Below are 26,521 nucleotides of genomic sequence, written 5' to 3' on the forward strand. Positions count from 1 at the left end.
TTAAAAATGGCCTTTGCAAATCCTGACAAGTTAAACTCTAAGTAGTACTGAACATTTTATTATATTCCAAAATAGCTATGTCATTTACCTGTTTAGTTTTTCATTTAGTTTTGTGTCCATTGCCTGATTAGTGAAGATACAGTCATTTTTTTGATTCACCTTTTTTATTAAAGCAATTTGTGGTATAAAAGGAATTACACATCACACAAATATTCAAAAGCACATGGGAATAAAGCAGGAAGTTGTGTTAATAATTTTGATCCCCAAATAGTTTTTCAGTTGAAATTGTACATGTTATGACAAAGGAGTAGCTAGGGTTTTCAGCACCCGGGGACAACTGAAGATTTCGTTCCACTCCCTGTTTGCCAAAATGCAATGGGGAAGGGAAAGAAAATTTTAAAAAATGTATTTAAAATAATAGTATTTTAAGAAAAAAAAATAATATTTTTTATTTTAAATAGTTTTACATTTTTAAATATTTGAATTTTTTTAAAGCACTTTTATGCGTATATTTTCAAGGTTTCGCTAAATTTATAAAGATAGAATGAAGTAAAATAAGACAACAATGGTAGTTCGAAAATATAACTATTCTAAAATATTATTCAAATATAACATTGCAAAAACTTAAACATTACATTGGATATAATAATATAATAACCTGAAAAAATAGTTTAATGTATAATGCTTTAAATGTACTTATTAATTTCAAAGATAAATTTACCTAGCCTTTGCTGCTGCAAATTTATCGATTAGTTCATCAAAATGTATGCTTTTGGTAACCTCCCACTCCATACACTAATGCCTCATGTCAGCCACGCGACCTGTTTAATATCGTCAAAAATGTTTCTGGGTGGGAGTCAAGCATGTTAGACTAGTGGAGGGGATAAATTATTGTCTGTTGGGTATATAGAACTAATACATGCTTCAAAATCAGACAGAGACAAAAAACATAGGAAAAAGATATCCTCAAATTGATGGAGTGATGGACTGAGTATGCAAATGTTTTTATTTACTTTTTAGTGCATTTAAGAATGGAAAACATTTCATTCTAAAATTTTGTAACATCAATTTGGCGCCCCCTGGATGCTGCGCCCGGGGACAGATGTGAAGGCATCAGCCACTGATGCACCTTTAACTTTGAAGAGCTGCATTTAAATGACAATATCAGCAAAAAAAAAATACATTCAAAGGGAAAATTCAGCCAACATCTAAATGAAATTAATGGTAATATATTAAGCTGATTATTAAAGAGACATAATAATGATAAGTTTTGTACAAATGTAGCTTTTTCAGTGTACTGCATGCTCATAGATCAAAATTCAGCAGCTGTACAGAATAAGTAGAATGCTATCACTCACTAAAGAAAAGAACAGTAAGAAAAATATGCTGAAATAATATAGAATGATTTTGTTTATACATTAACTAAAGCATAACATTAAGCAAAAACGTAACATACACACAGGAATTGTTTTTTTCTTGAAATACATTTTTTAATTTTGCCCACTTTTATGTGATATATTATGCCTGTTTGTTGACGATTTTGTCATTTTTTCCATGAGGTCCAAAATCCAGCTTTGCATAGGTGACTATATCATAGTTATCCTAAAAAGAAAGTAGCTCAGTTAAGAAAAATGCCATTCCAAACTTACATTTTTAAACATATTTTTAATACAGAGTGGCTTGTTTTCTTCTACTTCTGTGAGGTCCTGCTTCTGTTTTAGTTTGCCCCCATGTCCCAAATTAGCTCCCCACTTTAATAGGTAACTCACCCTGGGCAAATTAAAATTACCTTTAAATCTACTTTGATGTCTTTGTACAGGTACATTAGAAAATACAAGCAAACACAGAAAGAATATTCAACAAGGGTCCAGGAAATGCTACCTGTTCGGCCATTAAGCTCTGACTTAGTGGACAACAACACAGCCCCTGCGAGGATGGGCTCCAAACCCAAAGGGCCTCCTCACCGGGCCTCCTCACCAGGCATCCACCAACCAGTCACAAAAATACATATTTAATTTTTGTAAAAAGATAAAGATTTAGTCGATTTATAGATTAAGTGAGACAGTGAGAAACTGGTGTGTCATGTCGCATAATGTTACAGGCAACAGACGGGTGGGTGTGATGGTATTTAAAATCTCCATAAGTAAGCGAATTGACAACAATGAGATCCATCATGAAAAGAAAGTGAAAACATAGGTGCTGCCTAAGTCAAGCAACTGGCACAACAGGCCGTTGCCAAACTACCAAAGATAACATCAATGTTTAAAGCATTAGTGGAAGAGTGAATTGGAGAAATATTGCCTGTGGCATAGACAGAGCAGATTACCATACTGTATGTCATGTGAATCGAGAATTGCAGCAAGTCTAACAGAAGAGATTTCTTCTGCCTGTCCTGGTTGCCCATGTCTTCTCATCACATATCACCACAAGTTTATTTATAATGATGTGCCAAAACAGAAATAAGGACATGCAGTATTTGAATAAAAACAAGTTGATTTAACATTGGGGTTTCAAAATGTTTCATAGTATCTATCTATCTATCTATCTATCTATCTATCTATCTATCTATCTATCTATCTATCTATCTATTGCTGGTATATGCCAGTTAATGCCATTCCAGTGTTACCCCAAATTGCAACAAATTAGGTTTTTTTAGACTCTAAACGTTATTTGAACAGCTTCTGACTTCAGCAGAGAAGCAAACAAGTTTCAAATAAAGTAGAACAACCATGTAGTGTTTATCTAGGGAACAAGAAAAAAAAAAGCAATGTCTTAGGATCTTATTATCACAATCTGAGTTGCTATGTTTAGTTTTTGTCGTTATTATTTTCACTGGAGTGTTTGGAGTGTTTGAAGTGTCCCCTCCTCAAACCACCACCTTATCGTGGTGGAGGGGTTTGCATGTCCCAATGATCCTAGGAGCTCTGTTGTCTGGGGCTTTATGCCCCTGGTAGGGTCACCCAAGGCAAACTAGTCCTAAGTGAGGGATGATACAAAGAGCGGTTCAACAGACCTCCTATGACGAAGAAACAATTTGGATGGCGTTTTTACTCACCTGGATGCGGGTCACCGGGGCCCCCCTCAGGAGCCAGGCCTGGAGGTGCGGCTCAATGGCGAGCACCTGGTGGCCGGGCCTGCACCCATGGGGCTCGGCCGGGCACAGCCCAAAGAGGCAACGTGGGTCCCCCTTCTCATGGGCTCATCACCTATGGAAGGGGCCAAGGAGGTCGGGTGCAGTGTGAGTTGGGTGGTGGCTGAAGGCGGGGACCTTGGCGGTCCGATCCTCGGCTACAGAAGCTGACTCTTGGGACGTGAAATGTCAACTCTCTGAAGGGGAAGTAGCCTGAGCTAATGTGTGAGGTCGAGAAGTCCGGCTAGATATACTGTAGTCGGGCTCACCTCAACGCACAGCCTCGACTCTGGAACCTATCTCCTTGAGAGGGGCTGGACTCTCTACCACTCTGGAGTTGCCACCAGTGAGAGGCGCTGAGCAGGTGTGGACATACTTATTGCCCCCCAATTTGGAGCCTGTACATTGGGGTTTACACCGGTGGACGAGAGGGTAGTCTCCCTCCGCCTTCGGGTGGGGGGACGGGTCCTGAATGTTGTTTGTACGTATGCGCCGAACAGCAATTTGGAGTACCCATCCTTTTTGGAGTCCCTGGAGGAGGTGCTAGAGGGCATATCTTCTGGGGACTCCCTTGTACTGCTGGGAGACTTCAATGCTCACGTGGGCAATGACTGTGAGACCTGGAAGGGCGTGATTGGGAGGAATGGCACCCCCGATCTGAACCCGAGTGGTGTTTTGTTATTGGACTTCTGTGCTCATCACAGATTGTCCATAACAAACACCATGTTCAAGCCTAGGGGTGTTCATATGTGCACTTGGCACCAGGACACCCTAGGCCTCAGTTCAATGATAGACTTTGTGGTCGTGTCACTGGACTTGCGGCCACATATCTTGGACACTCGGGTGAAGAGAGGGGCAGAGCTGTCAACTGATCACCACCTGGTGGTGAGTTGGCTTCGATGGTGGGGGGAAGATGCCGGTTAGGTCTGGTAGACCCAAACGTGAACTTCGACCATGTCTCGAGGGAGGTGGGGGACATTGAGTCAACACCATATATGGTGGGGATGGTGCGCTGCTGACCTCGACTCTGGGACATTGTGGGTCGGTGGGGGGAGTACTTCGAAGACCTCCTCAATCCCACTAACATGCCTTCCAATTAGGAAGCAGAGCCTGGGGACTCGGAGGTGGGCTCCCCCATCTGGAGTCACCGAGGTGGTCAAAAAACTCCTTGGTGGCAGGGCCCCGGGTGTGGATGAGATACGCCCGGAATTCCTCAAAGCTCTGGATGTTGTAGGACTGTCTTGGTTGACACGTCTTTGCAACATCTCTTTAAGAAGGGGGACCGGAGGGTGTGTTCCAGCTACAGATGGATCACACTCCTCAGCCTCCCTGGAAAAGTCTATTTGGGGGTCCTGGAGAGGAAGGTCCGTCAAATAGTTGAACCATGGATTCAGGAGGAACAGTGTGGTTTTCGACCTGGTCGCGGAACAGTGGACCAGCTCTACACCCTTGACAGAGTCCTGGAGGGTGCATGGGAGTTTGCCCAACTAGTCTATTTTTGTGTACTTGAAAAAGGCGTTCGACCGTGTCCCTCAGGGAATCCTGTGGGGGGTGCTCCGGGAGTATGGGGTACCGGACTCCCTGAAAAGAGCTGTTCGGTCCCTGTACAACCGGTGTCAGAGCTTGGTCCGCATTGCCGGCAGTAAGCCGAGCCCGTTTCCAGTGAGAGTTGGACTTCCCCAGGGCTGCCCTTTGTCACTGATTCTGTTCATAGCCAGGGTTTTGAGGGGGTCCGGTTTGGTGGACTCAGGATTGGGTCACTGCTTTTTGCAGATGATGTTGTCCTGTTTGCTTCATCAGGCCGTGATCTTCAGCTCTCTCTGAATTGGTTCGCAGCTGTGTGAAGTGGCTGGGATGAGAATCAGCACCTCCAAATCCGAGACCATGGTCCTCAGGGTGGAGTGCCCTCTCAGGGTTGGGGGAGAGATCCTGCCCCAAGTGGAGGAGTTCAAGCATCTCAGGGTCTTGTTCACGAGTGAGGGAAAAATGGAGCGTGAGATCGACAGGTGGATCGGTGCAGCATCCGCAGTAATGCGGACTCTGCATCGGTCTGTCATGGTGAAAAAGGAGATGAGCTGTAAGGCAAAGCTCTCAATTTACCAGTCAATCTATGTTCCTACCTTCACCTATGGTCATGAGCTATGGGTAGTGACCGAAAGAACGAGATCGCGAATACAAGCGGCTGAAATGAGTTTCCTCCGCAGGGTGTCTGGGCTTTCCCTTAAGGATAGGGTGAGGAGCTCAGTCATCCGGGAGGGGCTCAGAGTAGAGCCGCTACTCCTCCGCATCGAGAGGAGTCAGATGAGGTGGTTCAGGGATCTGATCAGGATGCCTCCTGGACGCCTCCCTGGTGAGGTGTTCCGGGCACGTCCAACTGGGAGGAGGCCCCAGGGAAGACCCAGGACACGCTGGAGGGACTATGTCTCCCGGCTGGCCCGGGAACGCGTTGGGATTCTCCTGGAAGAGCTAGAAGAAGTGACTGGGGAGAGGGAAGTCTGGGCGTCTCTGATTAAGCTGCTGCCCCCACGACCTGACCCCGGATAAGTGGAAGACGATGGATGGATGTTTGAAGTGTCCTGAGTTTGACCTTTTCATTTGTGTAATTAATATTGTTATTTTTGTTGCTTCAGATCATTTTCATGAACTCCTGTTGTTGGTAGCAATGGTACCATTGCTATATATCACTGTGTACAACCTTGCCTTTGATTTGTGAAACCAAAAAAGGGCTGAACTCATACGTGACACAGATCTGATTTTTTTAGTGAAGTATGATTAGCAAAAAAAAACAAACATATTTGCACTGCTCTCCTGCATCTGGACCTGTCCCACTGCACTCATGTCTCATGTCCTTCGAGGCATTTGTTTCCTTGTGCAGAACACTGTGAGAGGGCTAAATGTGCTGAGACCAACAGCTCTGATCTAATGTTTCTTGATTCCTTTCCTTATCATCATGAGCTGATGAATCTACATGTATACTACACTGAAATAATGTGAAGTAGAGCAGCAACCAGCATCCTTTAGTTTGCATGTGCCTGACAAAAGTTTTTTATTCATTTTGTGCATGTGAGGCATATTAGACAGATATATATCAAGTGCAAAATTTATCTGAGCAGTCCAAAAAAGAGAATGCGGCAAAAATTTTATATCATACCAGATAAAGGATACAGTCACTTTTAGCTACAGTGTGAAAGTATATTAATTTTCCATACAGAACTGTGTTCTAACGTGAAGCATTTTTATTAATTTTAAAAACACCTTGTCTGTTCTTGCTGCTTACAAAAAGGTTAATGAGAACATGGGTCAATAGATAGTAAAAGTATTACATCTTACTGAATACTTCCATGTTTTAAGCAAAAAATGTTATCTAGTATTGATCTGCTTCTTGAAGTTATATACTGTATACAAAGCAAAACAACATATCAATGTGATTTTAAGATGGGAAAAGTCAAAAAGCAAAACATTATTGTGGTTTTCAGCTATTTTTAAAGTGGATAAGCTGTGCACTTTGCTTCACTTCACAGTCCTCCTTTGCAGTGATCCTTCCGTCTAAGGGGCATGGATTCACTTCAGAAAGTAATCGCCAAGCACCGTTATGGACATTATTAAATATTGATGATAAGACATAAAGTCTTTGTTCTGTAGACTATCAATATTATCTGAAAAAGTTGTATGCTACATCTGTCCATGAGGGCAGAATCATGGGGAGGGCACAAAACAGGAGTGATCCCTGGATAGGGAATCAGTCCATTGCACACACAAGCTAGGTTCAATTTAGCAACAACAATCCATCTAAGACATCCCCATCCGATTTGTATCACACATTTGTTCACTACTCACTAAAACACTGCCTGATTTGTACTGAGCATGTGTGATATTTTACAACACACATCACTAGCCCAATTTGCATTGCACTTGTGAATCATTTTTAAGAATGGTACCAAAACGTCTTCCGAGAGCAACTTCTCCCAACCATCCAAGAACAGCTTGGTTTGGTGAATAGTGCTTTTTCCAACATGATGGAGCACCATGCCATAAGGCAAATTTGATAATTAAGTGGCTCAGAGAACAAACAAATCAACATTTTGGGTTCATTGGTGAGGAAACTCCCCAGACCTTAATCACATTGAGAATTTGTGGTCAATCCACAAGAGGTGGGCGGACAAACAAAAACCCACAGATTCTGACAAACTCCAAGGAATGATTATGCAAGAATGGGCTGCCATCCGTGAGTATTTGTCCCAGAAGTTGATTGACAGCATGCCAGGGCGTCTTCAAAAAGAAGGGGCAACACTGCAAATATTGACTCTTTGCATAAACTTAATGTAATTGTCAATTAAAGCCTTTGAAACTTATACAATGCTTGTAATTATACTTCACTAAACCATTGAAACATCCATCCATCCATCTATTCTCCAACCCGCTATATCCTAACTACAGGGGTCTGCTGGAGCCAATCCCAGCCAACACAGGGCGCAAGGCAGGAAACAAACCGAAGGCAGGGTGCCAGACCACCGCAGCCATTGAAACATCTGACAAAAAATCTAAAAACGCTGAAGCAGCAAACTTTGTGATAATCAATATTTGTGTTATTCTCAAAACTTTTGGCCACAACTGTATCTTCATGTGTCTATTATTATTATTATTATTATTATTATTATTATTATTATTATTATTGTGTGATATGTAGACTTTATTTGTCAAACATCTGAGAAAAGTCTTCATCTTCACGTCTACTTGGTACCAGGGCTGGATTGTTAAGTTCCCATGTGGTTACTGGCTTGCTAGGTAACTACTTTCTATACAAAAAAAAAATGTGGCCACATTGCAAAATGTGCCTAAACTTGATAGATTTTTCTTAGAAAAGATTAAGCCTTACAACTATTGGGATTTGCATCAGCACATAAGAACCTCAGATTATCTTGGCCAGGAGTGGGTGCTGAAAATGATGGTAATCTCAAGTGAGAATGACAAAAACTACACAGAAACAAGAAGCTAACATTAGTGAGTCCAGTGACAATGATGATGATGATGATGAAGTCCCATGCCTTTCTACAGCATTTTTGCAGACCTTGTGTAATGAGGACCAGTAACAGAGCAACTAAAGCAAGAGGCTATACAGTAAAAGTCTTTATTGCACAGAGAAGCAAATTTGACCTTTGTCTACTTTCTATCTTTTATTCTGTAATCTGTTCAGATTTAAAGATTATCTTGATTTTGGACAGTTAGCTAAAAGGTATTGCACCTATTGTGTTGATTTACTGTTACGGTTTTGATACCTGAGGTACTTAACCTTTGTTGAGCATTTTGTTTAGGTTTTATTACCTTTCTTTATTGCATGTACACTGTAATTACAATAGATATCTCTGGCCTTAATGTGTTTGCTTCTATTTTGTTGCAAAAAGCCAAATGCAAAAATTTGAAAGAAATTCAATTTTTACTGTGGCTTTCTTATTCTCTAAATGTTTTGTATGTTGGAAACAGTACGATTGTGATTCATAAATTGATAATAATTATGATTGAATACACAGAATCTAATAGGCAGGTGTCTGCCTTTTGGAAGCTTGTTTGCCTTTAGTAGTGGCTTATTAAATGGTTCTTGATGCATAGTATATTGCATTTGATTCATCACTGTGTATGCATGAGTGTGTATGTATGTATTCTTCCTCTCCATAAATCCCAGTTAGCATGAAAAGTAACACACGTACACGCTCCTGCTGCCACTCCCCAGCTCCTCCCAGCTCCGCGTTCTGTGAAAAGACAATGGCAAAAGCACAGGGGAAATAGAAGAATTTCAGCGAATACCAAGTGGAGGCAAGGAAAAACATACTATTTGTTGATTTAAGCAGTGATATAAACAAAGAAAGGAAGTTGATCAAGTAACAGAGTGGCGGAGAAACTTGAAAGTTGAACTTCAGAAAGTTGCAAAGTGTCCGAAATAAATAAGAAGTGGTCAGATATCAAAGTCTCCATAAAAAGGTGAGTCTTAGCCCACCGTCTGAGTGTCATATGGAAGCGTTTTAGGGTACAGAGAAAAGAAAAACAAAATAGGGACACTGTTGAAAAAAATGTCCAAATGTCAACTTTAATCTTGAAATTTCTACTTTAATCATGTACTTTATTTTGTCATCAACGTAGAACGTCATAAACGTCATCTTAGTTTCTCAGATCCCATCATAACTGAAGTAGCACACTAAATGCTTCTTTCTGTGTGTTCTTTTTTGCGCTCTATGTGTGTGAATCACTACGTGCTTCTTAAAGTACTTTCTCTTCCACCAACAGGACACAGAATACATCACATTCATGATATTACATCTCTCTGAACAATTTAAATATTAAGATGTATACTTGATATCATTTTCATAGTGCTCCAGTTTACTCTTACAGTCCAAAGACATGCAGGTTAGGTGCATTGGCGATCTTTAATTGTCCCTAGTGTGTGATGGGTGTGTGACTGTGTGTGTCCTGCGGTGGGCTGGCAACCTGCCTGGGATTTGTTCCTGCCTTGTGCCCTGTGTTGGCTGGGATTGGCTCCAGCAGACCCCTGTGACCCTGTGTTAGGAAACAGCGGGTTGGATAATGAGTGACTGACTGACTGATTGTACTTATAAGTGCAAACAGTTCTACCAGGAACAATTGATGGACTGATTGAGTGCATTTACAGCACTTGGGATGAAACTGTTTCTGAACCGCAAGGTCCCTACAGGAAAAGCGCTGAAGCGTTTGCCGTTTGGAAACAGTTCAAATAGACTGCGCGCATGGCTGAGGCAGCGTGTGCTAGATGCTGTATGCCGATAATCTGATCAGCTGCCTTACAGCTGTGATTCCACACTCAGATACAGTGGGTTAAATACTCAGTGATGCACTAAAGCAGTGATGGTATTTAGAATAGTTTGACCATTCTGTGGACCGTTATATTGTTACAGGTTAATTACAATCAGATGCATTAAACTAATAAACAATATGCGGTTAATTTCAGTGTATTTATAAAGCTGCGTCAGGGATGTGAATCTTAAAACTAAAGGGAAACCACACAGGAACAGTAGCACTGCTTTGACGCTGGGTGCCGCCAGTTTGCAAAACCAAGCGGAGAACTTGCGTACGCAAGGGATTGAGCTAGTGTGAAAATGTGCGTGGCTTTATGCCAAGTTTAGTTTTTATAAATCACAATGTGAGCGTGGAAACTGTTTATATATGAGGCCCCTGGTCTCCATCCCCAGAACATGGCAACCACATAATGCATCATGGCAATGATTACATAACACAGAAGTGTCCACAGCAAAAGTAAAATAGCTGACTGATGGGTAAAGTTTTAGAAGTCCTTCAGCCCAATTGGTGGAAGCAGGGAGACTTCCTGTTACTGTATGTGTTATAGAGGAGGAGCTGGAGTTAGTATTGTGTAGCATTTCAAAGGTGAGCAAGTGATGTAAGTACCTGGCCGGACAGTCAGGGTGCAAAACTCATGTGCAGTTAGGCCCAGTGGAGTACATAGTTTTGTGTTTGGCTCAGCGATTGAAGTGGAACAGAATAGCTGGCAGTACTCAGTTTAGTCAGTGTCTTGCTCCTTCTCAACTTTTGTTATTACTTTTACAGGACATATTAATCAATCAGAGGAGGAAAGGTTGCAGCACCATGACACATAACTTTCATAGTCATGTAATGTACTGGCACCAGTACGTTAAACGCCATTGCCAGTACTCTAAGTAGAAACTGTAGAGGTTGCTGGAGCTGCGTACAGGTAAATACTGACCCATTTCAAGCACTGGTTTGGTTTGGCTGATTTGTTTGTTTCATTTGTCTTTTCCAGTCTTGTTTTTTCTTTAATAAAATCTTGTAGTAATTTGGTCTCCTTAAATTATGTAAAAAGAGGAATTTCATGGTATTTAAATACATTCTTATTTATTACGCCTCTAGAGAGGGGTGACATGTTGCATGTTGTTTAGATACACTATGACTGTACTCTGTATATGTGACCAAACCTTTGCTAGTACTCTTACTACTACTGTTACTAATCTTCCTATTGCCTGACATTTCTACCCATAACATCATGCATTGTATACTTGACATATAATTACATATTAAGTTAATCTTCCAAAAAATGAGTGGTTACACATTACGTATATAATAAGAAATCTAAAAGTATTCTCCTTATTAAATTTCATTGTTAATACACCTTCAGACAACAGTGTCTAAATGTAGAAAGATAGAAACTGTGCTTATAGTATAAAAACATATATATTCAGCTGTGCTTGAAAGTTTGTGCACCCTTTAGAATTTTCTATATTTCTGCATAAATATAACCTAAAATATCATCAGATTTTCACTCAAGTCCTAAAAGTAGATAAAGAGAAACCAGTTAAACAAATGAGACAAAAATATTATACTTGGTCATTTATTTATTGAGGAAAATTATCAAATATTACATATTTGTGAGTGGCAAAAGTATGTGAACCTCAAGGATTAGCAGTTAGTTTGAAGGTGAAATTAGAGTCAGGTGTTTTCAATCAATGGGTTGACAATCAGGTGTGAGTGGGCACCCTGTGTTATTTAAAGAACCGGGATCTATCAAAGTCTGCTCTTCACAACACATGTTTGTAAAAGTGTATCATGGCACGAACAAAGGAGATTTCTGAGGACCTCAGAAAAAAAGAGTTGTTAATGCTCATCAGGCTGGAAAAGGTTACAAAACCATCTCTAAAGAGTTTGGACTCCACCAATCCATAGTCAGACAGATTGTGTATAAATGAATTAAATTGAAGACCATTGTTACCCTCCCCAGGAGTGGTCGACCAACAAAGATCACTCCAAGAGCAAGGCGTGTAATAGTCGGCGAGGTCACAAAGGACCCCAGGGTAACTTCTAAGCAACTGAAGGCCTCTCTCACATTGACTAATGTTCATGTTCATGAGTCCACCATCAGGAGAACACTGAACAACAATGGTGTGCATGGCAGGGTTGCAAGGAGAAAGCAACTGCTCTACAAATAAAACATTGGTGCTCATCTGCTGTTTACTAATGATCACATGGACAAACTAGAAGGCTATTGGAAGAATGTTTGTGGACGGATGAGACCAAAATAGAACTTTTTGGTTTAAATGAAAAGCATTATGTTTGGAGAAAGGAAAACACTGCATTTCAGCATAAGAACCTTATCCCATCTGTGAAACATGGTGGTGGTAGTATCATGGTTTGGCCTGTTTTGCTGCATCTGGGCCAGGACGGCTTGCCTTCATTGATGGAACAATGAATTCTGAATTATATCAGGGAATTCTAAAGGAAAATGTCAGGACATCTGTCCATGAACTGAATCTCAAGAGAAGGTGGGTCATGCAGCAAGACAACGACCCTAAGCACACAAGTCGTTCTACCAAAGAATGGTTAAAGAAGAATAAAGTTAATGTTTTGGAATGACCAAGTCAAAGTCCTGACCTTAATCCAATCGAAATGTTGTGGAAGGACCTGAAGCGAGCAGTTAATGTGAGGAAACCCACCAACATCCCAGACTTGAAGCTGTTCTATATGGAGGAATGAGCTAAAATTCCTCCAAGTCGGTGTGCAGGAATGATCAAAAGTTATATAAACATATATATACATATACACACACACACACACACACATATACATATACAGTGGTGTGAAAAACTATTTGCCCCCTTCTTGATTTCTTATTCTTTTGCATGTTTGTCACACAAAATGTTTCTGATCATCAAACACATTTAACCATTAGTCAAATATAACACAAGTAAACACAAAATGCAGTTTTTAAATGATGGTTTTTATTATTTAGGGAGAAAAAATCCAAACCTACATGGCCCTGTGTGAAAAAGTAATTGCCCCTTGTTAAAAATAACCTAACTGTGGTGTATCACACCTGAGTTCAATTTCCGTAGCCACCCCCAGGCCTGATTACTGCCACACCTGTTTCAATCAAGAAATCACTTAAATAGGAGCTGCCTGACACAGAGAAGTAGACCAAAAGCACCTCAAAAGCTAGACATCATGCCAAGATCCAAAGAAATTCAGGAACAAATGAGAACAGAAGTAATTGAGATCTATCAGTCTGGTAAAGGTTATAAAGCCATTTCTAAAGCTTTGGGACACCAGCGAACCACAGTGAGAGACATTATCCACAAATGACAAAAACATGGAACAGTGGTGAACCTTCCCAGGAGTGGCCGGCTGACCAAAATTACCCCAAGAGTGCAGAGATGACTCATCCGAGAGGTCACAAAAGACCCCAGGACAACGTCTAAAGAACTGCAGGCCTCACTTGCCTCAATTAAGGTCAGTGTTCACGACTCCACCATAAGAAAGAGACTGGGCAAAACGGCCTGCATGGCAGATTTCCAAGATGCAAACCACTATTAAGCAAAAGAACATTAGGGCTCGTCTCAATTTTGCTAAGAAACATCTCAATGATTGGCAAGACTTTTGGGAAAATACCTTGTGGACTGATGAGACAAAAGTTGAACTTTTGGAAGGCAAATGTCCGTTACATCTGGCGTAAAAGGAACACAGCATTTCAGAAAAGAACATCATACCAACAGTAAAATATGCTGGTGGTAGTGTGATGGTCTGGGGTTGTTTTGCTGCTTCAGGACCTGGAAGGCTTGCTGTGATAGATGGAACCATGAATTCTACTGTCTACCAAAAATCCTGAAGGAGAATGTCCGCCATCTGTTCGCCAACTCAAGCTGAAGCGATCTTGGGTGCTGCAACAGGACAATGACCCAAAACACACCAGCAAATCCACCTCTGAATGGCTGAAGAAAAACAAAATGAAGACTTTGGAGTGGCCTAGTCAAAGTCCTGACCTGAATCCAATTGAGATGCTATGGCATGACCTTAAAAAGGCGGTTCATGCTAGAAAACCCTCAAATAAAGCTGAATTACAACAATTCTGCAAAGATGAGTGGGCCAAAATTCCTCCAGAGCTGTAAAAGACTCATTGCAAGTTATCGCAAATGCTTGATTGCAGTTATTGCTGCTAAGGGTGGCCCAACCAGTTATTAGGTTCAGGGGCAATTACTTTTTCACACAGGGCCATGTAGGTTTGGATTTTTTCTCCCTAAATAATAAAACCATCATTTAAAAATGCATTTTGTGTTTACTTGTGGTATATTTGACTAATGGTTAAATGTGTTTGATGATCAGAAACATTTTGTGTGACAAACATGCAAAAGAATAAGAAATCAGGAAGGGGGCAAATAGTTTTTCACACCACTGTATATATATATATATATATATATACATATATATACATATACAGTACACATATACTGTACATATATAGCAAAATACCCGCGCTTTGCAGCGGAGAAGTAGTGTGTTAAAGAAGTAATGAAAAAGAAAAGGAAACATTTTAATAATAATGTAACATGATTGACAATGTAATTGTTTTGTCATTGTCATGAGTGTTGCTGACATATATATATATATCTACATATATACACACACACATATACAGTACATACATACATATATATATCTATCTATATATATATATATCTCTATATATCTATCTATATATATATCTATCTATATGTATATATCTATCTATCTATCTATATATGTATATCTACACTGTATATCTATATCTATATATATACAGTAGTGTGAAAAACTATTTGCCCCCTTCCTGATTTCTTATTCGTTTGCATGTTTGTCACACAAAATGTTTCTGATCATCAAACACATTTAACCATTAGTCAAATATAACACAAGTAAACACAAAATGCAATTTTTAAATTATGGATTTTATTATTTAGGGAGAAAAAAAAATCCAAACCTATATATATATAGTGGAGGATTGCCGGCTTTCCATGCCGGTCCGCACCCCCAGGCCGCCAGGAGGAGCTCTCCGACAGCAGGATCATGCCCCGAGGTCCAGCAGGGCATTATGGACCTTGTAGTATTTTTACACAACCCTGCTGGATACCTTGGGGGCCATCAGGAGTCGCTGTGGGGGGGCTTATGGGCTCTTTCATGCCCTATGACCCGGGAGTACGTCATGGTCACGTGACAGGAGCTAACAACGTGCTCCCGGGTTAAAGAAAAGGACTGATTGCCCTGACCCGGAAGGAGTAAAGAACTATGGACTGTCGGGACAGGAATACCTCCGGGTCAGGGACTATAAAAGGACGGGTGCCTCAGTCCAGACACTGAGCTGTGCTGGGAGGTGGAGGAGCAAAGTGTCTGGGCGAGGAGGAGAGAGTGCTGTGTTTATTATAGTGAGTTTATTGTATATGAGTAGTGTGGAGGGTGCTTGGTGCACTGAAGGAAATAATAAAAGGTCTTGGACTTTTACCTGGTGTTTGGAGTCATACCTGAGGGTTCAAGGGAGCACTAGCGCCCCCTACTGCCACACTGGCGTAGCCGGCAGGATTCACTGGCCGTCTGTTGGCAGGGGACCTGCATTAAAAACAAATTTTGTGTGGGCAGACAACCCTAAGAAGGTCACGCATCAGAACACGGAAGTGCAAACAGCACCCGCTATGGAGAGAGCTGCTGTTGAGCCTTTGCTACTTCGGACTGTGATGGGGAAGAAGACAGGGAAAAAGAAGGTCAGTACCAGCGGGGTACAGAATATGACCGAGGCTGACATGACCTGGGCTTACCTGACTGGGAGCGAGGAGGACCGCGCACTGATAAAGGCTGAACGAGCCCGAGTAGCCCAAAAGCAGGAGCACAGTCAGCCATCGGGCGCACTGAACTCCCCAAGTAGACGGGGACCACCGCTGCCAAGTCCGGAGGTAGGTACAGGGAAAGCGCCCGATGCAGCGGGCTGCTTTTTATCCTGTTTTGCAGACGCCCGCATTCAGAATCTCAGCGGTGTCTCCGATGCCTGCCTCATGTTCCGGGAAAATGGCCGCGGCTCCCTGAAGGCAAGCCAGGACGCGAGACAGCTAGCGACGGCTCCATACGAGGACAACAGACTGGTCACCCGTGGTGCATGCCGGGAAGGTGAGAGTAATTTGGAGTCCTCCGGCGAAGTCGTCCATTCCCTGACGCGTCCGAGCCTCCTGGAAGGGGAGGGGAAGGCGTGCAAAGCAGCGCCTACACAGACAGCAATCGTCAAGGAGGGACGGGTTGTGGCTGAAGGGTCTGCAATTGGGAAAGAAAAGGCAGATTGCAGCCGGCTCGTAGAAGCCAGCTGTCCCTCTGAGAACTCCAAAGCCCAGGAGCCTTTGCGCGACCCAGCTGAACATGTGCCAGGAGGGGACGTGCTCATTGTTTCCCGGTTGGAGGGTAAGCGAAATGCGGAAGCGCAAACAACTCCGGCCGTAAACATTAACTCTGTGGACTTATGGAGGCTCGAGGAATACCTCGCGCCCCTTCGCCGTTTCTTACAGGATTTACAACAGCTGAAGGAACGTGTGGAGGACTTGGGAGCGACGGCCGCAAACCCGTTAAAGGCTCTGCAGGACTACGTGCAGCGGCTGGGTTGGGAAGCTCCGGAGATGATCGATGCGGGAGTACAGGTGAGTCCGTCCCGCGTCGTAGAGTGTAAGGGAACACAGTGCAATCGGGCACCGCAGATGATGAGTAGCGGTTGTCAAAGCACCGTGTGCCCGACAAGAGACGGGAGCACGATGACCGAATGGTTGGGGAACGAAGCAACCAGCCCAGGGCATGCGTTTGACGTGGCTTTCCGGGGCTGTGCAACTCTCCAGGACCCGATCGGTCTGGCGTGCGGGGTAGCGCCGGTGATAGGAGCGCCGGCGGAAGCGCCACTCGTGCCCGTGCAGCTGGATGGTGCTGTACATCGGGGCGAGTCGGTACTAATGACGCCGGAACCTAATAAGCGTAGGACAACGGGTGTGCAGACAGCAAAGAGGCTCTCTCCTTTCCATAGAGAGCCTCAAGCTGAGCACAAGCCCCAGATGAAACAGGAGGTCCCCAAACCAAAGCATGGGTCTCCTGACATATCGGAGAGAGGGCTAAAGGGCAGCAATGCGGCCATAAACCCTTCCTTGGTGGAGAAAGGCGGAGGTGGCTGACGGAATTCCCGAGGTGTTTCTGGTCTCGCAGAGGGAGACACCCAGGGGGACATCGTCGGTGTTACAACTGCTGTCGGCTGGGCCACGAGTGGCGAGACTGTTCCCGAAGGACAGGGGAGCGGGCGCATTAAGGATACACTGTTCCCCCAAGGTTGCGGGACACATGGACATCGCAGCCAGGGTCCGGCTGGCGCGTCCTCTTGGAGGAGGGCGTCCCTGCGAGCCAGGCGCTCCGCCCAGTTGTCGTCGCTGAGGGAAATGTGGAGGATTGCGGCTTTCCATGCCGGTCCGCACCCCAGGCCGCCAGGAGGAGCTCTCCCGACAGCAGGATCATGCCCCGAGGTCCAGCAGGGCATTATGGACCTTGTAGTATTTTTACACAACCCTGCTGGATATCTTGGGGGCCATCAGTAGTCGCTGTGGGGGGGCTTATGGGCTCTTTCATGCCCTATGACCCGGGAGTACGTCATGGTCACGTGACAGGAGCTAACAACGTGCTCCCGGGTTAAAGAAAAGGACTGATTGCCCTGACCCGGAAGGAGTAAGGAACTATGGACTGTCAGGACAGGAATACCTCCGGGTCAGGGGCTATAAAAGGACGGTGCCTCAGTCCAGACACTGAGCTGTGCTGGGAGGTGGAGGAGCAAAGTGTCTGGGCGAGGAGGAGAGTGTTGTGTTTATTATAGTGAGTTTATTGTATATGAGTAGTGTGGAGGGTGCTTGGTGCACTGAAGAAAATAATAAAAGGTCTTGGACCTTTACCTGGTGTTTGGAGTCATACCTGAGGGTTTAAGGGAGCACTAGCGCCCCCTACTGCCACAATATATATATATATATATATATTACTTTTGAGAATGCAACGTATAGTTTTGTCCAGGAGGAAAGCAATGTTGGCTCAAATCAATGGCAACCTTTTGTAGGGTCTGTCCCTGAGACTTATTAATTGTCATCGCGAAGCAGAGCCTTACTGGAAATTTGAGGCATTTCAATTGAAATGGGAGATCAGAGGGTATAACGGTGATGCCAGGAATACATTCAGAGTGTGGCGCTCTGCTGTTTTTTTGTGTAGCTGCCTTCGCACAGCTTCTCCGCTGCTTTATAAACAAATGCCATATAAGGCCATCGTTTCTCCTTGCTTCGCGGTTCTGTACTGTTTTATTGTTCGTTTATTATGATTCTTATAGTTATTGTGTAGCTATTCGAGACTTACTTTACTGTTCAGGTACCCATTTCCTTTATTTAATCTGAGGCTTGTATGTTATTTTTTGCTCGTTTATTACGATTATATAGATATTTATTGATTCCCTTTTTTAGCTGACTGGCTGCTCATATAAAACGCTCCGCTGTTTTTTTGTGAAACAGCCTTTACACAGCTTCTCCACTGTTTTATAAACGAACGACATATAAAGCCATCACCTTGTCAATTGTGTAATGTGTTTTTTGAACAGATTTGATGCATGGAAGTGATCACTCGTACTGCGTTCAGTCAGTTCACGTGAGCTGCTCTCTTGTGTGATGTTGGGATGTCTACGGCTTAATTTAATGTTAGCTAAGACCCGGCACTTAAAAGTTTCTGGCTGCACTCCGGTTGTAATATGAGCGCGAGGATCCGAGCTCACTCTTGAGAATGCAACGTATAGTTGTCCAGGAGAAAAGCAATCTTGCCTAAAATCAATGGCATCATTTTGTAGGGTCTGTCCCTGAGACTTATTACTTGTCATCGTGCAGCAGAGCCTTAATGGAAATTGGAGGCATCTGAATTGAAATGGGAGATCAGAGGGTATAAAGGGGGCGCGAGGAATACATTGAGTGTGGAGAAACTCTAGAGACAGCGTGTGTATTAACTTGTGGATTTTTCTGTGAGTATTTGGTGGCAGCATGACGAAGTTGCTTCCGCAAGACCGTGTTAGCTGTGGAGCTCAACTGGGAGCGTATTCTTTTCCTACCTTGTCAATTTCGCCGTTTTTCTTCAGCACTCTTTGGGAGCTCTTCCTTCTTTTCTACATACTGCAGTCACAGTCAGTTCATGTGATTACGTGGGAGGCGTGATGATGTCACATGCAGCTCCACCCCTCCACGGCCGTCAAGCTAACGTCCATTACAGTATATGGAGAAAAATAGGTTCCAGTTATGACCATTACACATAGAATTTCGAAATGAAACCTGTCCAACTTTTGTAAGTAAGCTGTAAGGAATGAGCCTGCCAAATTTCAGCCTTCTACCCCGACACAGGAAGTTGGAGAATTAGTGATGAGTGAGTGAGTCAGTGAGGGCTTTGCCTTTTATTAGTATAGATTTGATCATTTTCCTCAATAAATAAATGATCAAGTATACTATTTTTGGCTCATTTGTTTAACTGGTTTCTCTTTATCTACTTTTAGGACTTGAGTGAAAATCTGATGATGTTTTAGGTCATATTTACGCAGAAATATAGAAAATTCTAAAGGGTTCACTTCACTTCACAAGCACAACTGTATCAAAAGCTGAAAAGAAAACCTTAACGTGAAAACAGTAAGTTCTTAATACCTTTGCATCACTAGTGGAGAATTCTTCCCTTCTTTTTTCACAGTTTCCAGCCATCTCTGAATGAAGGAAATAAGACTAAGTTATTCCTTTACAATAAAATAATTATATATTTTTATATAATATCATTTTTAGTACCTCTGCAATCTGTCAGTATGAAACTTGCAAACCAGACAAGTAACAAAAATCCAAGTGCTATTGCAGTAAAAACAGCAAACTTTCCAAAGCAAGATCCTAGAATGAAAGAATAACCCGATTAACACACATCACTAAGTTTGGCACAAACTGTAAAAACATAATTTCTGATTGCTTACTTTCTTGGTCACATAACTTCATGGTGGTCCATGCCGACAGTATTATTAATTGACCCATAACACACCCATCAGATGTAGGATGCAAAAAAGATGTGATTTGAAATGGAAAATATAAAAACATGATTCTGGAGGAAGAATACCTCAAAACACACCAGGGCCAAACTTTTTGAACTTGACAAAGCCTTCTCTACATTTGCATATTTTGTGACTGTCCATCCAGCCTCATCCCTACCAGTACTGGAGCAATGTGGGGTTTTTTTTTACATTCATTTTTCCAGCTAAACAGCTTTAATTAATTTTCTGGGATATCTTTGAGTGGGTTTCTTTCTTTCTCAAAATTGAATCTTGTAAATCAGAAGCAAATATGGCACGACTCACCTACTACATATCACTTCGTGTCTTCAAGGGATGTTTACAATGCTTCCTTGCTGTTCTGAAAATCACATCCTTAATTTTTTATTTCTTTACTAAAGGTGTTATTTTTTTTCTTTAACTAACTTTAACTTTAAATATCTTTTGCATTTTAAGCAGCTAACAGTCTGCATTCAATACAACTTATTATGAAACTTTTAACAGTGAGGATAGGGATCTGCACTGGCAATTGCAAGGTTGCCTGTTCGAATCCCACAAATGCCAAAAGGGACTCTGCTCTGTTGGGTCCTTGAGCAAGGCCCTTAACCTGCATTTGCTGAGTGCTTTGAGTAGTGAGAAAAGTGCAATATAAATGCAAAGAATTATTACTATCTTTATATATAAGACACTACCATGGCTGTCCATTTGTCTGTCCAGGATTTTAAATCACCTATAGCTCACCGTTTGACCCATTGACCTGAAATTTGGTACACATATACTATGTAACGTCTACTATCTGCTTTGGGGGTGATGATTGACCTCCAAGGTTATTTCTCCTTTTATTTTTATTTAATTTTATTGTAGAATCAACTCTCGGCAGTGGCCAGCAGGGCGGCCATCCGGTGGATGCATACGGGCGCCGTTCTCATTCCTACCACCTTCGCCGTCACTTCCCTTACCTCTTTATATCTTAAATCATTCTTGAGGCAGATTGAAGACTTAAGTGCCAGCTTAAGTGAAAAATTAAAGAAAATGTACTAAGTAATTACAACACAAACACTTACTTGATCAGTTTTAACGTGAAAAGATGCCCACAAAAGAAGAGAAAAAGCGGGCCGCTAGGGTGGAGTAAAGAAGAGCTGCTCAGGAAGCAACAAGTGCATTAATCTCTGAGCAAACAAATGCTAAACGTACAGAGAAAGATGATGAAAACTAGGAATGCTCAAGTCAAGTGTATTCACCGCAGTGTGCAGCTGCTGGTATCAAATAATTATTTAGGGTATGTTTTTCTCAGTCAAATAAAGTTGTACAGTAGGAAACATTCCATTTATTTTTATAGTGTAGAACTGTGTGTCTTTTAAAAATGTCCTTTTTATTTTAATTTATGCACGTGTTTACTCATTGTCACATTCGGTTCATTCCATGCCTTTTCATACATCAGTATTATACCCACCTTTTCTGTTGATGCTGCTATGCCTCGACGTGTTTAAAGCGAGCTGCACTTGACACGCACACACGGCACCAGTGTGCCACACCTCAGCAGACACAGCCAAGCTGCTCATCACCTTCAGCTTACTTGCATTTTCACTGTGCACTTCTAGCCCAGAGCCGGGTGTGTGCACACTTTGTAAATTGCCATTAATAAACCACCTCAAGGACATGTAGGGTGTGGAGATCTCCGTCACCAGACAAATGAGAGTCACATGGTCGCTTGACCCGTACTGTGAGACAAAAAGAGACACTTTGCCTTTCATCTTAGGATCATCTATGAAAAGAAAGCCAGAAACATGAAATGATGGCAGCATGATGTAAAATCACATAGACAACATTTAAACATTCAGTGATTTTTTTTACATAAAATAGTTCTATACAGCACAATTATATTACATGTTGGATTACAAAATAAAGAAGCAAACTGTTAATGCTGACGTTATACAGTATTTCCAAAATAAATGGAAAGGAAAGGCAGCATATTTTGGGATTTAGCTCAATTATTCAAATTGCCGGTGGCAGTTACCATTCATTTATAAGATCATTGGTGTTTCAGGTCAGATTATTTCAACACAGAGTCACTGGAGGCCACAGTCCTTTCTTGCAGCATTAGGATCAGGTCAGAACCAGGCCTCAGACAGGGTCTCAGTTTATTACTGGCTATACTGCCACAGTGACAATTCAGCTTTTTCCAAAGAAATTAAGTGAGACATTTTTGGAAAGTGGGAAGAACCAAAAAACTTTACCAAGACAGCACCTGCCTTGAGATTTTAACTCAAGAATTTGGTCTCAATGATAAATGACACGTCTGGGTATATAATCAGCTCTCATTGTCTAATTATTCCAGATCTCTCTAAATAATTTTCATTATTATATTCACCTATTATAAATTTCTATGCACCGTGAGGCATTCAACAAGTATATAAAAAGGAGATTCTGTTACCAGTTAGTTTAACTTTGATCTCCTAAAATAATGGGAGGTACTAGTTAACCCTATGAATATATTTGAGCGTTTTCACAAATCCTCTTTTATGAAGCAACAATCATTTTCACTGAATCATCTAAAGTGAATTCTAAATTTCAGGCTCTTTGAAAGGCTAACGATTAATCTACAAGAAGCACTGAGAGAGGGTCCCATGGATGGATGGGTTCTATATTGGCCTGAATTAGTGTTTAAAGTGGAAAAAAGCCTGAATTAGTATAAGCCATCAAAATTCAGGGTGTTCATAAGAAATGTAATGATTTACTTCATGAGATAGAAGTACACAATAGACATGAATAGTTGAGTTAAATATCTGAAATATTAAAATGTGGGCTTCAATATAAATATTTAAAGTCTAAGTATTCTTGATTGTAATACAAGCTTGTCATTTTTCATGGTCCATAGAGTGCTAGATCCCTAATAAAGAACTAGAAATCAAAACTAATATCAAATTTGTAATCACTGACCTTGAAATAGTCTAAAAATAGATCTCACTTTCTTCTGTTTGAAATTTGTCATTTTAACCTTCTCAGAGGATCTGGGACCATCAGTAAAGAATGAAATATCAAGATTTAAAATACACAGGATGAGATGTTTAACATCCATAGTTCCTGGGGACTATGCAAGGCAGGGGCGTCTTCTTCCTTGAGCCAAGCTTACACCTGACAGCATACCTAAAAGAATGAATCGTACTATGTTTCCAATATGTTGAGGAGGCTAGACAGCCAAATCACTGGGGTTGTCAAGTGGGCTCCTACTTTCATTAATGTTTCACTGACTAAGCCCACAACGTCTCCAGTAGCCTCAGCAGTGGTATCTGGTGTCCCAGAACCACCCCCCTCTGCATTTGTCCAGCCCTCTTATTTGGGAGACCAGATAGGGTCTTTTCTTTTACTCTATAGCCACTGGCTACTCCATTCTGCTACCCTAGTTATTTCCTTAATGGCATAGCGTAGGGCATGCCCACTAATGCAAAAGTTCATCATCAGCCTTACAGTGGATGTTTCAACAAAGCCCCTGCATCCAACCTCCACTGGATAGATTTTTACATTCTATCCTTGCTGTCCTGCCTCTGCTGCAAGTTTGGAATATCTCAATTTTTTCTTTTCAAAATCTTCCTGCACTGCATCTTCCCAGAGAACTGTGAGCTCGACAAAGTATACCTTGACCACAAGACCTATTTCTGGTGAGACTGTGAGTCGTTGGCCCACATCCACCAGCATTTGCCAGTCCTGCACTGTCTCCATCTCACCTAATCTGGTCTTCAGGGAAAACTTGTGTTGCCTTTGGTCCTCTTCCCGAACAAACAACAAAAGCACATTTAAGTTGGTCTCTCTGGATGGCAGGCTATTGATGCCAGTTCTCTTGCTTTGCAGAGTAGCTGCAAGACATTTAAGCACTTGGTCATGTCTCCAAGTATATCATCCTTGAGAGAGGCTTACTTTGCATCCTTTGAGGATGTGCTGCAGTGTACCTGGTGTTGAGCAGAGGGGGCATGATGGATCTTCGCCTAGCCATTGGTTGAGGTTTTGAGGAGAACATCAGAACATTAGAACACTCTAGACAAGAACAGGCCATTCAGCCCAACAAAGCTTGCCAGTCCTATCCATTTATTTCTTCCACAAAAACATCAAGTTGAGTTTTGAAAGTCCCTAAAGTCTTATTGTCTACGACACTACTTGGTAGCTTATTCCAAGTGTCTATCGTTCATTGTGTAAAGAAAAACTTCCCAATGTTTGTATGAAATTTACCCTTAACAAGTTTCCAACTGTTTCTGTGGCCAAGGATCGGACCACCAAGGTCCTCACCTTTGGCCACAACCCAACTCGGAACGTTGTGGGTCGGTGGGGGTAGTACTTCGAAGACCTCCTCAATCCCACTAACATGCCTTCCAATTAGGAAGCAGAGCCTGGTAACTCGGAGGTGGGTTCCCCCATCTCTGGGACTGAGATCACCGAGGTTGTCAAAAAACTCCTTGGTGGCAGGGCTCTGGGGATGGATGAGATATGCCCGGAGTTTCTCAAGGCTCTGGATGTTGTAGGACTGTCTTGGTTGACACGTCTCTGCAATGTCGCATGGACATCGGGGACAGTGCCTCTGGATTGGCAGACCGGGATGGTAGTCCCCCTCTTTAAGAAGGGGGACCAGAGGGTGTGTTCCAACTACAGAGGGATCACACTCCTCAGCCTCCCTGGAAAAGTCTATTTGAGGGTTCTGGAGAGGAGGGTCTGTCGGATAGTTGAACCTCGAATTCAGGAAGAACAGTGTGGTTTTCGTCCTGGTCGTGGAACAGTGGACGAGTTCTACACCCTTACCAGGGTCCTGGAAGGTGCATGGGAGTTTGCTCAACCAGTCTACATGTGTTTTGTGGACTTGGAAAAGGTGTTCAACCATGTCCCTTGGGGAATCTAGTGGGGGGTGCTCCAAAGATATGGGGTACCGGATCCCTTATAAGGGCTGTTTGGTCCCTGTACAACCGGTGTCAGAGCTTGGTCCACATTGCCAGCAGTAAGTCGAACCCATTTCCACTGAGAGTTGGACTCCGACAGGGCTGCCTGTTGTCACCGATTCTGTTCATAACTTGGACAGAATTTCTAGGCGCAGCCAGGGTGTTGAGGGGGTCTGGTTTGGTGGACTCAGGATTGGGTCACTGCTTTTTGCAGATGATGTTGTCCTGTTTGCTTCATCAGGCCATGATCTTCAGCTCTTTCTAAATCGGTTCGCAGCTGAGTGTGAAGCGGCTGGGATGGGAATCAGCACCTCCAAATCCGAGACCATGGTCCTCAGCTGTAAAAGGATGGATTGCCCTCTAAGGGTTGGGAGCGAGATCCTGCCCCAAATGGAGGAGTTCAAGCATCTCGGGGTCTTGTTCACAAGTGAGGGAAGAATGGAGCGTGAGATCGGCAGGCGGATTGGTGCAGCGTCCACAGTGATGCAGGCTCTGCATCAATCTGTCATGGTGAAAAAGTAGCTGAGCCGTAATGCAAAGCTCTCAATTTACCAGTCGATCTACGTTCCTACCCTCACCTATGGTCACGAGCTATGGGTAGTGACTGAAAGAACAAGATTGCGAATACAAGTGGCTGAAATGAGTTTCCTCCGCAGGGTGTCTGGGCTTTCCCTTAAAGATAGGGTGAGAAGCTTAGTCATCCAGGAGGGGCTCAGAGTAGAGCTGCTGCTCCTCCACATTGAGAGGAGTCAGATGAGGTGGCTCAGACATCTGATCAGGATGCCTCCTGGACTCCTACCTGGTGAAGTGTTCCACACATCCAACTGGAAGGAGGCCCCGGGGAAGACCCAGGACACGCTGGAGGGACTATGTCTCCCAGTTGGCCTGGGAACACCTCGGGATTCCCCCGGAAGAACTAGAAGAAGTGGCCGGGGAGAGGGAAGTCTGGGCATCTCTGGTCAAGCTGCTGCCCCTGCAACCCGACCTCGGATAAGTGGAAAAGGATGGATGAAGTTTCCAACTGTGTCCCTGTGTTCTTGATGAACTCATTTTAAAATAACAGTCTTGATCCACTGTACTAATTCCCATCATAATTTTAAACACTTCAATCATGTCACCTCTTAATCTTCTTTTGCTTAAACTGTAAAGGCTCAGCTCTTTTAATCTTTCCTCATAATTCAACCCCTGTAGCCCTGGAATCAGCCTAGTTGCTCTTCTCTGGACCTTTTCTAGTGCTGCTATGTCCTTTTTGTAGCCTGGAGACCAAAACTGCACACAGTACTCAAGATGAGGCCTCACCAGTGCATTATAAAGGTTGAGCATAACCTCCTGGGACTTGTACTCCACAGATCGGCTATATAACATAACATTCTGTTAGCCTTCTTAATGGCTTTTGAGCACTGTTGTGAAGTTGATAGCTTAGAGTCCACTATGACTCCTAAATCCTTCTCATAAGGTGTACTCTTGATTTTCCGACTGCCCATTGTGTATTCAAACCTAATATTTTTACTTCCTATGTGTAATACTTTACATTTACTGACATTAAATTTCATCTGCCACAAA

The 26,521-nt window shown here is 42.7% G+C and overlaps 1 protein-coding gene across 1 annotated transcript in view; it reads right to left on the reverse strand.

Moving 5' to 3' along the window:
- Positions 1-1,053: 1,053 nt before the first annotated feature.
- Positions 1,054-26,521, reverse strand: part of LOC120518879 (M1-specific T cell receptor beta chain-like) — a 31,919-nt gene continuing 6,451 nt past the window's right edge. The window contains exons 3-6 of the mRNA XM_039741887.1: positions 21,490-21,801; positions 19,789-19,884; positions 19,654-19,709; positions 1,054-1,602 (exon numbers count right to left, since the gene is read on the reverse strand). Coding sequence (XP_039597821.1) covers positions 1,519-1,602; positions 19,654-19,709; positions 19,789-19,884; positions 21,490-21,801 — 548 coding nt within the window. The 3' untranslated portion in view covers positions 1,054-1,518. The remainder of the gene's footprint in view (positions 1,603-19,653; positions 19,710-19,788; positions 19,885-21,489; positions 21,802-26,521) is intronic.

This window comes from Polypterus senegalus, chromosome 1 (genome assembly GCF_016835505.1).
Source record: "Polypterus senegalus isolate Bchr_013 chromosome 1, ASM1683550v1, whole genome shotgun sequence".
Classification (NCBI taxonomy): Eukaryota; Metazoa; Chordata; class Cladistia; order Polypteriformes; family Polypteridae; genus Polypterus; species Polypterus senegalus.